Genomic DNA, 13,927 nt, shown 5'->3' with positions numbered 1-13,927 from the left:
GGAGCGCACAGCGTGGAAGCCCAAGGCCTCCCAATGACAACTGTGATAGCCCTGCTCTGGCTGCTTCTCTGGCCTGTCCTGCAGCCCAGGGTCTGCCAAAGGAGAGCTGTGGGCCACTTGGCGTCGGAAGGGTCCCCTTTGAAATCTGACCTCTCTCACCACCACCCCCTTCATAGAAGACACTCTGGTGGGGGCTGTGTGACATGAGAGCCCCACTGGCAAATCCCCGAGAAGACGGCCGTAGTCACTGTGGGTCACCAAGATGACCTTGTCTCGGGCTCTTTGGGTCTCTTCTGATCCTGGGGCTGGGCTGCCCCCAGAGCAGGCCCTGACCTCCCCTGGGGTCCTGCAGGGAGCTCACGGGAGGCTACGAGAGGGAAAAACCAGAGCTGCTTTTTGGGGATCCTGCAAGGGTATGTGGTGTGTGTGTGGAGTGGGGGGATGGAGAGGCCGTGCCTTTGGATAGAAAGCTACTAGGGCTAAATACGGTTTTCTTCAGGGCTGGGGACAGAAAGGAGGAGGAGGGGCAGTCACCTACTCCTTATCTGGACTACTGCTTGGCAGACTAGCAAGACCCACACAGGGAGGGGGCGAGAAACCCGCTGGAGCCCAGGGAAGAAGCTTGCCAGTACCGTCAGCTGGCACCTGGAGGGCAGGCAGCGCCAGTCCATGCCCCATTCCCGTTCCCCACCTGTCTCTACCCTTTTCTCCCTTTTCCCTGGCTCAGCCATACCCTCTCTCCCTGGGCGCCAGTCTCCCCACCCACCCTGGGGGGCGGGGCTTGGCTGCACCCACGTGCGGCGGAGTTAAATGCTCCAGCCTGCACCCAGCCGGCTCAGGCAGAGAAGCGGCACCATGGCTGGCAAGAAAGTCTGCATTGTAGGCTCCGGCAATTGGTGAGCGGCTCTGTCAAGGGAAGTGGGCAGGGCCGGCCTTCCCCCAGGGCCACAGGGGCCAGGTCAGGGAGAGAGAGGCTGGCTGGGCAGGAGGCGAGCAAGTGCGTAGGAAACGCTCTCAGGCCCCGGGCCGACCCCTGCTGTGATCTGTGCCTGCATGCACGGGACAGACCTGGCTGCGCCACACCGGCTGGGCACTGCACCTGCCCGCTGCAGCTGCAGGAAGGGGTCTCCAAGGCCTTTCTCCTGCCTAAAGTGCTGCTTAGGTTTGGGGGCTGCGAGATCAGCAGGCTGGCCCCCTCCTGCAGCCAAGACTGGAGGCCCTTTCCACTGCCAGGTCACTGGGGACATACTTGCCACGGGAGTAGGGGGGTGACAAGGAAGCTGGGAAGCAATGGGCTGGGTGGGCTGCTGTGAGGCCCTGAGGTGGGGCGACACCTCAGCCCCCACTGTTGTGCCCCCACATCCCTCCCCCCGCCCCGCCCCCACTGCCCGCTGCCACTCCTCCACTTTGCTGTACTCTTCCTGCCAGGGGCTCAGCCATTGCCAAGATCGTGGGTGGCAATGCAGCCCAGCTGGCACAGTTCGACCCGCGAGTGACCATGTGGGTGTTTGAGGAAGACATCGGTGGCAAAAAGCTGACAGAGATCATCAACACGCAGCACGAGAATGTCAAATACCTCCCAGGGCACAAGCTGCCTCCGAACGTGGTAAGCCCCACACCCTGCGAGAGGGAGGGACCCTTCTCACCCAGGGGCCCTGACTGGTGCCAGCTGCACTTGGGAAGCACCTTAGGAGGGCTGCTCTGGGCACGGCCCCCCCTCAAGGGAGTCCGTTTCCCCGGCAACCAAGGCCTGGCTCTCTCTCTCTCAGACTTGGGGTCCTGGACAGTGCCTGCCCCAGGCTCTAACCCTGTTACTCATTCACCGGGTTATTAACAGCCCAGGAAGCTGCTCCTTGGACTTGTGGTCGTTGGTCAAATCCATGTGGCTCTCTCCTCCCTTGCGAAAAGGGGGAGCCCCCCTTCCCAGAAGAGGGCCCCGAAGAACAGAGTGATGAAATCTCACTTGGCCTCTTCCTCCTGCCAAGTTCAGGCTGTCTTTGGCCTCCCTCGCTGACCCACAGCCAAGGGCAAGGAAGGTGCTGGGGAGGAGGTTACCAGGAATCCTCAGGACCCCAGGGCAGCTGAAACAGAGAAGTGACAGCTAGGGGCAGGGGACACAATCTCTCTCTCATGCCTCCAAGTTCATTCCTTCCAGATTCAGCCCCAAACTGTTCTCCCTTCTCCCCTGCCGGCCTTTCTCATTGGCTCCTAGATGTCCTGTTTGGGGCCCCCCTGGGGGGGCTAGGAGAGATCCACCAGGCCCCTGAGCACCTGGCTCACCCCACAGGTGGCCGTCCCAGATGTGGTCAAGGCTGCGGCTGATGCCGACATCCTGATCTTCGTGGTGCCCCATCAGTTCATCGGCAAGATCTGTGACCAGATCAAGGGCCACTTGAAGGCCAACGCCATCGGCATTTCTCTGATCAAGGTGCCAGGGACGCCTCTTTGTGGCTGGGGGAGGGTGTGGCAGTTGTGGGGGCTCGAGGTAGGTGAAGCCAGGAGAGGAGTGGCTGGCGGAAGTGGGCCGAGTGTTGTCTGGACAGAGGAGGACCTGGGCCTTGGGGAGGTGCAGGGAAGCGGTCAGGACTGGGGCTGCTGCGAGAGGCGGGACTTGCTTGGGAAGTGGATGCGGGATTGGTTTGGGGCAGGTAGTGTGGGGAATTCTGGAGGCGGGATGGGAGTAAAGGGGCGTGGTGAGAGGAGGGGGCCTGGTCTGGGTAGGCATTGGGTTAGGGCAGCCAGGAGGGGCTGTGGAAGGGAGCATTGGCTGAGGGGGCGTGGAAGGGTTCCTTTTGCAAAGTCCTTTATCATAGCCAGCTAGGTTGGAACGGGGCAGACATGCGAGGGCCACTGGTGGGAGTGATAGGGTTTGCAGCTGGGAAGCCCTTGGTTGGGCATAAAGGGGGCCTGGCCTGAGCTCCATCCTGTGCCCAGGGGGTGGACAAGGGCCCCAAGGGGCTGAAACTCATCTCTGAAGTGATTGGGGAGCATCTGGGCATCCCGATGAGCGTGCTGATGGGTGCCAACATCGCCAGCGAGGTGGCTGATGAGAAGTTCTGTGAGACCACCATTGGTGAGAGCCTCCACCCACACACACCACGCGGCTCACTTCCGCTCCCCACCCTTCCCTCCAGCCCTGTTAGCTGTCTCCTTCCCCTGAGGTAGGACAAGGAGGACCCAAGTGTAAGAGGTGAGGCAGGGTTGGGACACTCTGGGGAGGGGCTGCAGGTCCTGTTGGGGGCAGGTGTAGGAGCAACTGTCGAAGAGTCCCCACCACCCCAACCCGTCTCCAATCCTGCCCTCTCCCGACCTTAGGCTGCAAGGACCAGGCCCAGGGACAGCTCCTCAAAGAACTGATGCAGACGCCCAATTTCCGGATCACAGTGGTGGAGGAGGTGGACACGGTGGAGATCTGTGGGGCCTTAAAGGTGAGAGGGGCCCAGAGGCAGCCCTGGGGTGGAAGAAGGACCAGGATAGACCTGGCCGAGCTCTACAGAGTTGCAGCTCCAGGCTCCAGCTCTTTCCCCACTACGCACTAGAGAAGCAAAGCCAGGGCCACTCAGACTGTCAGAGACTAGAGCCCCCTGAGACACAGCCCTGTCTCTGGGACCACACAGGGTGGTCCCAGGAGGGGAAGAGGAGACACCCAGGCTAATGACCAGGTGCACATGCAAGACCCCCGCCCCAGGCAGAATTCTGCATCCCGACCCCCTGTGGACATGAGGGCTACCCGATAGAATGGTCATGGGTGAGAGGAGCAGCGGAGGAGAGTGGCTTTCAAAGACTCCTTGGGGGTTGGATCTGGGGGCAGGGCTTAGGAACGCAGGTGTAGCCAGTGGGAAAATGGGGGGCATGAAAGCATTTCAGGGCCTGCACATGGTACCCCACTTATTCAGTGAGGTAGGGAGCATGAGGCAAGGCTGAGGGTTCCCTTCTCACTCAAGTCCCTGACTCCCTCTAAAGAACATAGTGGCTGTTGGGGCCGGCTTCTGCGACGGGCTAGGCTTCGGAGACAACACCAAGGCGGCGGTGATCCGGCTGGGGCTCATGGAGATGATCGCCTTCGCCAGGCTCTTCTGCAGTGGCCCCGTGTCGCCCGCCACCTTCTTGGAGAGCTGTGGCGTTGCCGACCTCATCACTACTTGCTACGGTGGCCGGAACCGCAAAGTGGCTGAGGCCTTTGCTCGCACTGGAAAGGTGGGTCTGGCGTAACCCATGGTGGTGGTGGTGGTGGTGGTGGTGGTGGTGGGGAATCAAGGCAGAGACACTCGCGAGGGGGTGGCTCCGGAACATCTCAACAAGGCGTGAGACTGTTGGAAACATTCCCAGCCCCAGCCGGGCCCCCACCCTCCACCTCTCGGGCACGGCCTCCTCCCCCACGTCCACTCACTCGTCCCATTCTCTTCCAGTCCATCGAGCAGCTGGAGAAAGAGATGCTGAATGGGCAGAAGCTGCAGGGGCCCCAGACAGCCCAGGAGCTGCACAGCATCCTGCAGCACAAGGGCGTGGTGGACAAGTGAGTGAGGGGCCAGGCCACGGCAGCCTCCCCGCCCTTCATTCCTGAGCCCTGCGCCTGCCCGTCCGTCTATGGAGTGGGCAAGCGTGACCTCGGCTTTCCAGACAGAGACAGAGCTTGCAGTCAGCTCACGGGCCTGCCGCTCCTTCCAGTCTAGTGATCTTTATACTGCATTGCTCTGACCCCTCTGGATAGCCTCCCCTTTGTCTTTCCCCTCCTTGTCCTCTTGCTCTGGGGGCTGCAGTTCTGGGAGGGGGGGGCGGCGGGAGGGATAAGCTCAATGGGACTGCATCACCTCGTCCATCTCCCCGCGCCCTGAATCCTATCCTGGGGTCTGAGAAGGGCTGGCTCTGCTCAGGGTGCTTAGCACAGACATGGGGGGGTGGGGGTGGGGGGGTTGGCACTGGGCTGATCAGGGCAGAGTTGAGGTGGCTCAAGAGAGAATCCCCGCCGGTGCCACAGCTCACTAGGCTAATCCTCCACCTTGCAGCGCGGGCACACCGGGTTCTAGTCCAGGTCGGGGTGCCGGGTTCTGTCCCGGTTGCCCCTCTTCCAGGCCAGCTCTCTGCTGTGGCCCGGGAGTGCAGTGGAGGATGGCCCAAGTGCTTGGGCCCTGCACCCCATGGGAGACCAGGAGAAGCACCTGGCTCCTGCCTTCGGATCAGTGCGTGCGCTGGCCGCAGCAGCCATTGGAGGGTGAACCAACGGCAAAGGAAGACCTTGCTCTCTGTCTCTCTCTCTCACTGTCCACTCTGCCTGTCAAAAAATAAAAATAAAAAAAAAAAATAAGTAAATAAGAGAGAGAGAGAGAGAGAGAGAATCCCAGAAAAAGACAGCACGAGACGCAGCTGCTCTGGGTTAAGGCTCCTGGTAAAGGGAGCAGCTGGCCAAGAGGGCCTTATGTAGTACCTAATTTTTTTTTTTTTTTTTTTTTGACAGCCAGAGTTGATAGGCAGAGTTTTTTTTATTTGACAGACAGTGAGAGAGGCAGAGAGAAAGGTCTTCCTTCCGTTGGTTCACCCCCCAAATGGCTGCTATTACCGGCGCGCTGTGCCAATCTGAAGCCAGGAGCCAGGTGTTTCCTCCTGGTCTCCCATGAGGGTGCAGGGCCCAAGCACTTGGGCCATCCTCCACTGCCTTTCCGGGCCACAGCAGAGAGCTGGGCTGGAAGAGGAGCAGCCGGGACTAGAACCTGGTACCCATATGGGATGCCAGTGCTGCAGGCAGAGGACTAACCAAGTGAGCCACGGCACACCGGCCCCATGTAGTACCTAATTCTGTTTTGTCACATTGGCCCCATTTTATAGTTGATGGCATTGAAGCTCAGTGGGTGGCCCAACTGGAAAAAACCTTGAAGGCCAAGTTCAACCTGTTAGGGGGCAGGGCAGTTAGCAACCTGACCCTAAAAACCAGGGCTAGGGAGAGCTCTGATTCTCAACAGGTGGGAATTGAGGGCCCTGAGTCTGAGCTCCCAGGTGGGAGGGCAAGCGTGTTGGGCCCCTGGAAAAGGAGGCTAAGTGGGGCCTTTCCCTCCCCACTCCAGGTTCCCCTTGTTCACGGCTGTGTACAAGGTGTGCTATGAGGGCCAGCCAGTGGGAGAATTCATCCGCTGCCTGCAGAACCATCCAGAACACGTATGAGCTGGACCAGCCTCGAGGTCAGGCAGCTGCTTTACTCCAACAGAGATAATAAGCTTGGAGGTTGCACAGACCAGGTGGACCCCTCAGGAAGCAGAGTCCCCCCCCCCCCCCTTCAGCTCCTCACTGGAGGACAGGAGGCGGGGCGGGGTTGGCAGCGACGTGCAGCCTGCAGCCTCTTGCCACCACATCTTGCCAGAAGTGGAGTTGCTCTGCCCCTCTCCCGATGGGAGCTTCTCCCACTGCGTGCTTTTGGGGCTGTGGCCTATGGGCTGCCAGTTGCTGCCTCACGAAAGACCAGTGAAGTGGCCAAAGAAGTACCTTAGCCATCCGAGAGATGCGGCAGAGGGCAGCCAGGGACGGGGCCTGCGCTCTGGAGCTGCCCGAGGCTCCAGGGGCCCCTTGGCTGCCCTCTCTGCCAGGCCCCACACTGTATCAATGGATCTTAGTGTTTGTTCACAAAATACAAAGATCTCAAACAATGCCCTGCTAGCTTCTCCTAGCAACATCTGCGTCTTCAGAAACCTCTTGTCGTCCCCTCCCCCACCCCCAAAGCTGTCCTGGCCCCAGAGTTCCTGCCACGCCGGCAGGCTCTGACCCTGGGCTTGCCATTCCCCCACCCCCAGCCCGCCCCCGGGGACTTCCTGGTCCCTGGTTCTTTGCCAGCTGCTCAACACCCTGAGTGACCTTTCGAAGCCTTCCCGCACCCTCCCTACCAGCACCCTCTTTGGTGAGCAGGGACTTAATGTGCTGACAGAGCTACACCTTTTCATAGCAGGATCAAATCACTGTGACCTTTGTGTGTGCCCCGCCCCCACGCCTCAGCTCGGGCCAGGCGAGGAGTCCGCTGGGCCTCTCCTGCTGTTTATCTCCCCAGAGGGACACCCCACACCCCACCTGTCTCCTCCTCCCCCTCAGCCCTGTCCTCTCTCTCAGGTGCCCCAGAGCAGCTCATCTGCACCCTGGTGCCTGGAGGAGGGCGTGTGTCTGGGGGTGGGGTGGGGTGGGGGGAGGTCCAGGGGCTGAGCAGGCTCCCACGTGGGTTCCGTCCTGATATTCCAAGACCAGTTCTTTGGGGAAGGAGGCCTGCCTCAGGGATTCCACCACCTTAGCACATTGGAAGAAGACGGAAGAGCGAGAGAATTAAAACCACCCCACTGCTGAGGTCTGGGTAGAGCAAGGGCGAGGGAGGCAGAGGAGCACGCCTGCCACTTGGCCTTGCTCCAGGTGGGGAATGTCACAGGTCAGCAGCCTAGGCTCGCGGCTATAAATAGAGCCGCATGGCCTGAGGCTCCTGCTCTACCCCGCAGGGGTCTCAGCTTGCACCCCAGGCGTGGCCAGGAGCGGGGGACAGGGTGGGGTCAGAGGGGGAACTCGAGACAGATGCAGCTGCAAACACGTTTGCCTCCTTTCGTTCACTCCACGGTTAATTGTGAATCCGGCCCCATTCCTCTCAGGGCCTACCTGTCTACCCAGTAAAGAATAAAACTGCTTTTCCAGGAACTGGACTTGCCGGGGGGGGGGGGGGGGGGGGCGGGTGGCTCCTGGCACGGGGCGCAGTGTGTGCGCCGTGGGGGTATCACTGCATGCATGTTGTCACACGGTAGGAAAAGTGAAAAAAAGGAGTCCCTGCTCCGGAATCGCAGCCGCTCCCGGTCCCCGGCAGCAGCTGTACCAATAGTACCCTCCACCTCTGCGCCGTTCAGAAAGCGGGCACCCAGCCCAGCGGCCCAACCTGCCGCGTCCTCGGCCGTCCAGGCTTTGCGGTGCCAGCCCGGGCCCTACCTGAGCTCCGCCCCCGGGAGAGGGCCGCTCCAGGCTCTAGGGGGCGCGCGCTCCCGGTTCTGGGCCCGATAGAATCTACCTAGCGACCCGAGACGTCACCAGTCCTTGGGCTGGGGATTGGCTGGCTCTCACTGAGCATGCTAACTAGAATCACCAGAGAGCCTCTCGCGATGGAGCAGAACCACAACCCCCAGAATTCAACGGGCCTCTCCGACAGGAAGACTGGGCTGAGGCTGCGTCGTAAGAGTGATGACACGGAAGTCGGAAGTTCGGAGGCGAGCCGGCGGGCTCCCGCCCCTAGTGGACGGAGTCTTGCCCTGCAGGGCGCACGTTCTTGTCTCTCAACGTCGGGAGCCGAATCCTAGAGGCCACGCCGGGCGGGTGGGCGGGAGAAAGGGTCGCCTTTCGCACCAATAGCTGGGCGTTCCGGGGGCTCCCGGTCCTACCGTGTCTGGTTCCGGGTGCTGAGTTCCGCCGCGCTCGGAAGTGGCGGCGGGACGCGAGGAAGCCGTCGCTCGCAGGTACGCCGTCGCGAGGGCCGAGCGCGCTTGGGCCGATGGGGCGGGCTTGGTGCTGGCTTCCCGGCCACCCTTCTGCCTGCGCCGTCGGGCTCCACCTGCCCGCTGCTCCCCACTCTTCCTCCCTCCGCGCCTCTGCGGGTGTCCGCTCCGCTCTCCCTTGCTGCCGCCCCAGCCTGTCCGCGAGCTCCCGGGTGCCTCCGCCCCCTCGGCCGCCGCGGGCCGCCCGCACGTCTGCTCACCGCAAAAGCTGCCCTCATTTCCAAGGCTGATCCTACTAGGATCCTAATTCCATCTTTTCCTGGAAAAGTGCTAGACGCGGATGAACCTCGGAGGGGTCGTAGACCCACTGGATCTGTGCTGATTGGTCTCTGCCGGCGCACTAAATTGTCTTCCCACGCTGGGCTTGTCCCTGGCATCGGCACCGCCCGCTGGGCCCATCTGACCAGTCTACAACACCGAACTTTGCACACCGCCACTAGCGCTGTAACTGAATACAGCAGTGATCTTTCCCGTCTGGAAGCGGTGTAGCTAAGTGAAAAGCGCCCCCTCCCCCGCCCCACCCCGGATGTTTCTGGAATTGCCTGCCTGCCGCCTTTCCCTAATTGTTTCTTCGGACTGTTGCTCCCTTGGCCTCTCTGACCGGTCTTGTCCTCTGTGTTGAAGCCGAACCTCTCCCCCAGCGGCTTGTCCAGATTTGGGCTTCCATCTGCCCGATGGACAGCAGCGGGTGAATGTTGCATTGAGCATCTTGAACAAGTTCTGAACACGGTCGTCACCCCACCCCGCACACTGACACATACCACTTCTCTTGTTGCCTGCTTCTTTTAACAGTATCCTAATTCAGTTTCCTGACTCGGAGGTGTTTTCAGCTTTGCCTATTTTTTGTTGTGGGGGTGTTTAATTTGGGAGAGTGAGCGAGCCAGCATGCTGCTACCTCCAGATCAGTCCCGAGGGCCCGGCTGCAGCCAGGAGCCAGGGTTAACTCAGTGCGAGGCTTCCACGGGGGAGGCAGGAACCCCTAGGTTTGAATTAGCACTGCTGGCTCGTGGGTCTGCGTTGTTAGGAAGCTGCAGTGAGGAGATGGAGGTGGTACTGCAAAAGGGGGTGTAGGCATTTTAATTGCTGGGTCAGAGGCCTCGGCTTTGCCCATTCTTAATCCATTCAGTTGATTTATCCTGTTGTTACTTCCACCACGGAGTATGCATCTGTTCTATTTCCAGCGCCCCTTATCAGGGTGTGCGAAGAGTCCTTGCTGATTGGAAAATAGAAACCTCGGGTCGGGTTAGACAGGAGAAGAGTGAGATTCTTGATCCCAGGGTTAGCTCTGTCAGCTGCACCGTCCGGTTTCTTTGTTGCCTGGTGAATGTTCCAGCCCCTCTGAGAGGTGATCCTGTAACTGGGTAGCAGTTGGCCAGGGAAAGGGGGATGAGAGGAGAACGAGTAAATGAGGGGAGGTCGCAGGCTGCAGGTTTGCCACAGTGGTGTCTTCTCTGTAGGCCTGCTTGCTTCACTGCCTCACACACAACCTGGGCTCATTTCACACCTCAGGGCACCTGAATACAGCCCGTTCTCATCACCGGATTTTCTTCATCTGACCTGTGGTGTCGCTTTCCATGGCAGGAATGTGATTCAAAGAAACTATGCCTCAGCTTAGCGTGGAGTCTGCGCCGTCCCCACCCTCACAAAGGCGGTGCTCAGCTCTTGGGGTTCTCTCTTGAGAAGCTCATCTCTCCCCTACCTGCGACCCCATAAAGGGGCCAGTTCTGAGCTGCTTCCAGATTTTTTACTTCTAAGAAACTGATTCTCACTAGCGTCAGTCGGGTTTTTAGATTTCAATTCCCTCAATAGACAGGAGCCTAGAAACACATTCCCTAACTCAGAATATCTAGGGAACAGTTAAATTAGAAGTAACTTATTCCATGCAATTCTGATGTAACACTTAGCTGGGAACCCCGTAAGTCTCTTTGTACCCTTCAGATAGGGTTTTTAGTGTTGAGTTTGGAACTTGGAATTAATGCTGTAGAAGGTGAAGTATAATTGAAGGCCGGTGCCATGGCTCAATAGGCTAATCCTCCGCCTTGCGGCGCTGGCACACCGGGTTCTAGTCCCGGTCGCGGCACCAGATTCTGTCCCGGTTGCCCCTCTTCCAGGCCAGCTCTCTGCTATGGCCCGGAAGGCAGTGGAGGATGGCCCAAGTCCTTGGGCCCTGCACCCGCATGGGAGACCAGGAGAAGCACCTGGCTCCTGCCATCGGGGATCAGCGTGGTGCACTGGCCGCGGCGGCCATTGGAGGGTGAACCAACGGCAAAGGAAGACCTTTTTCTCTGTCTCTCACTGTCCACTCTGCCTGTAAAAAAAAAAAAAAAAGAAGGTGACGTATAATTGAAATAATAGAGAAGTGTTGTCGGTACTGTTTTTGTGTTATGGCTTAAACCTACTTTAAGGCTAACTTGGAAACCTAACCCCTGTGAATAAGATTGTTCTGATGGGAAGACAAATTGAGTATTGACTGAAAAGCTCTTATTTGTTCCTTTTAGAATAATGGACTGCAAATGGTTTTTTTAAATTTTATTTATTTATTTTTATTTTTTATTTTTTTGACAGGCAGAGTGGACAGAAAGATAGAGAGACAGAGAGAAAGGTCTTCCTTTTGCCGTTGGTTCACCCTCCAATGGCCACCGCGGCTGGCGCGCTGCGGCCGGCGCACCGTGCTGATCCAATGGCAGGAGCCAGGTGCTTCTCCTGGTCTCCCATGGGGTGTAGGGCCCAAGCACTTGGGCCATCCTCCACTGCACTCCCGGGCCACAGCAGAGAGCTGGCCTGGAAGAGGGGCAACCGGGACAGAATCCGGCACCCCAACCGGGACTAGAACCTGGTATGCTGGCGCCGCAAGGCGGAGTATTAGCCTAGTGAGCCACGGCACCGGCTAAATTTTATTTTTTTAAAGATTTATTTATTTGAAAGGCAGAGCTACAGAGAGGCAGAGGCAGAGAGAGAAATCTTCTATCCTCTGGTTCACTCCCCAAATGGCCACAACGGCTGGAGCTGGGCCGATCTGAAGCTAAGAGCTAGGGGGTTCTTCCGGGTCTCCCACCTGGGTGCAGGGGCCCAAGGACTTGGGCCTTCTTCCACTGCTTTCCCAGGCCATAGCAGAGAGCTGGATCGGAAGTGGAGCAGCTGGGTCTTGAACCAGCGCCCATGTGAGATGTTGGCACTGCAGGCGGCGGCTTTATCCGCTGTGCGACAGCGCCGGCACCTGCAAATGTTTTTAATCCCTGGCCATCACTACTAGTTCTCTCTAAGGGGAAAAACGGATGTGTGCTTAAAGCAGTATAGCAGTTAAGAACAGCCCTGGTGGCCTGGCGTTGCGTCTCTCCGCAGACCCGGCAGGCCAGGTGTCCTTGAGCTCGTATCCAGGTGCATGTGGGTGCAGCCTGGTGTCCGGGTCCTGTACGCAGGTTTCATCTCCGTCTGGATTTGTGCAATCCCCAAACTCTGTCTTCTGGGGTCCTTTTAAGACTCTGTCTTCAGGTAGGGGCCGTTATGTGAGTGCAGACAGACGCCAGGGTGCAGGAGTTGGGGGATGGCCTCAAACAGGGGGCTGGGTGGGGCTGGGCAGCGAAGGCCTCTTCCTCAGTTCTAAACCCGATGTGTGTGTGCAGGGGCCGACATGCCGAGCGCCAAGCAGCTGGCCGACATTGGCTACAAGACCTTCTCCGTCTCCATGATGCTGCTCACTGTGTACGGGGGCTACCTCTGCAGTGTCCGGGCCTACCACTACCTGCAGCTGCGCAGCCTGCGGCGCCGGGCTGCGGAAGAACAGAAGCCCTCGGGAGCCCTGTAGAGCTGCGGGCCCATCTCTGGAGCAGGCAGGCCTGCGGTGTGCTGTGGGAAGGCCTCCCTTGCAGGCGTCGCCAGATCGAGAGACCCATGGCCTGCGTGGTTTTCCACTCTGGCTGGAAGGAGCTGTGCTTTCTTTGGGACTGCTCACTTGTGCCGGTTTCACCCCGCCTGTGGGAGCTGTGAGAGTGAAGTATACTTGCAGACATTAAATGGTTGGTCGTGACTGTGTCTTGGTGTCTTTGTTTTTTGTTTTTATTTTTTTAAAGCAATTAGAGAGAGGGAGACCATCCATCTGCTGGTTCACTCCCCAAGTAGCCACAGTGGATGAGGCTGGACCAAGCCAAAGCTGGGAACCTGGACATCCCATTCAGGTCTAAAGCACTTGGACCATCCTCTGCTGCCTTCCCAGGCACATTGGCAGGGAGCTGGATCGGAAGTGGAGCAGCCAGGAATCAAACTGGTGCTCTGACACGGGATGCTGGCATTGCTGGCAGCAGCTTGACCACAACGTGGGCCCCTGTCTTGGCGCCGTTCTGCCAGTTTCTAGTCACAGTCCAGAGTAACCTCTGTTGAGCTTTTAAGTGCCCACGCAGTTGGGGTGGATGCACCAGGAGGGATAGCAGCGCCTCTTGATCTCAGAGAAGAGACTGCCCAGCGTTTGTCTAAATCCCCCAAGAAGAAAAAACTGCAAAGCTCTTCTTCCGGCAGTGACCGTGCCTGGCCCTGTTGCTGTGGCTAGAGAATGGGGTCCTCTGCGGGGGGCAGGGGGCCACACAGACACTTGTCAAGGAAGGCAGAGGCCTTGTTGGACAGCCCTGAGGAAGCCGCAGGAAGTGGAGGGGCAGTTCCTGAAAGGGAGGGCTCTAGGGCAGTGTGTATGGTAAAGCAGTTCACCCCCTTAAGCGCACTGGGAGTGGTCTTAGCATAAGGGTTGATATCTCACTGTGCTACCACACAGGGAATCCGCCTGTAGGTCTTACTGCAGGTGTATGCAGAGAATTTGAAGGAACACACAGTGTGTTCAATAAAACCTCACGATAGCGGCCAGCGTTGTAGCGTAGCAGTTAACACCATCGTCTGTGACACCAGCATTCCAAATGGGTGCCCGTTCATGTCCCAGCTGCTCTGCTTCCAATCCAGCTCCCTGCTAATGACCTGGGAAAAGCAATGGAAGATGGCCCAAGTGTTTGAGCTCCTGCCACCAGCACTCCTGGCTCCCGGCTTCAGTCTGGCCCAGCGCTTGGCCGTTGCTGCTGTCTGGGTCAGGAACCAGTGGTTGGAAGATCTCTGTAACTCTGACTTTGAAAATAAATATTTGGGAAAAAAAAGAAAAATTTACTATAAACAGAGATGCTCTTGCCACCCACCATTCCACGTGGGGCTGTAAAGTTGCTTGGTTCATAGTCTTGGTGATTTTTTACAATGGCGGCTCCGTTGAATCCCTGGCCTCTCCCAGGCACTCCTGTGCTTGTTCTAAAACCTGTTCCATGATTAGAAAGACCAGCTTTCCCATGTCCTCAACCCCTCTACCCCCCTCTCCTGGTGTTGACAGAATACTGCCACCTCTCCTTTCTCACTTGCTGTACGGCACCTTCCAATAGTGACTCCACTGTTCCGTAATAGTT

At 58.4% G+C, this 13,927-nt stretch overlaps 2 protein-coding genes across 2 annotated transcripts; both read left to right on the top strand.

Annotated features, from left to right (window-relative positions):
- The first annotated feature begins 802 nt into the window (after window positions 1-802).
- GPD1 (glycerol-3-phosphate dehydrogenase 1) lies at window positions 803-6,635 on the top strand. Its single transcript, XM_062203689.1, has 8 exons — window positions 803-896; window positions 1,429-1,606; window positions 2,288-2,428; window positions 2,935-3,073; window positions 3,316-3,428; window positions 3,964-4,197; window positions 4,410-4,516; window positions 6,060-6,635. Exons 1-8 carry the CDS (start codon window positions 811-813, stop codon window positions 6,154-6,156), a joined length of 1,095 nt encoding a protein of 364 aa, XP_062059673.1. The 5' UTR covers window positions 803-810; the 3' UTR covers window positions 6,157-6,635.
- A 1,712-nt stretch (window positions 6,636-8,347) lies between these two features.
- Window positions 8,348-12,530, top strand: LOC133768808 (cytochrome c oxidase assembly protein COX14). Its single transcript, XM_062203688.1, has 2 exons — window positions 8,348-8,459; window positions 12,122-12,530. The coding sequence occupies exon 2, from the start codon at window positions 12,130-12,132 to the stop codon at window positions 12,301-12,303; it is 174 nt and encodes a 57-aa protein (XP_062059672.1). The 5' UTR covers window positions 8,348-8,459; window positions 12,122-12,129; the 3' UTR covers window positions 12,304-12,530.
- Window positions 12,531-13,927: the final 1,397 nt, after the last annotated feature.

This window comes from Lepus europaeus, chromosome 10 (assembly GCF_033115175.1).
Source record: "Lepus europaeus isolate LE1 chromosome 10, mLepTim1.pri, whole genome shotgun sequence".
NCBI classification, from domain to species: Eukaryota; Metazoa; Chordata; class Mammalia; order Lagomorpha; family Leporidae; genus Lepus; species Lepus europaeus.
This window is presented reverse-complemented; position numbering and strand designations above follow the sequence as displayed.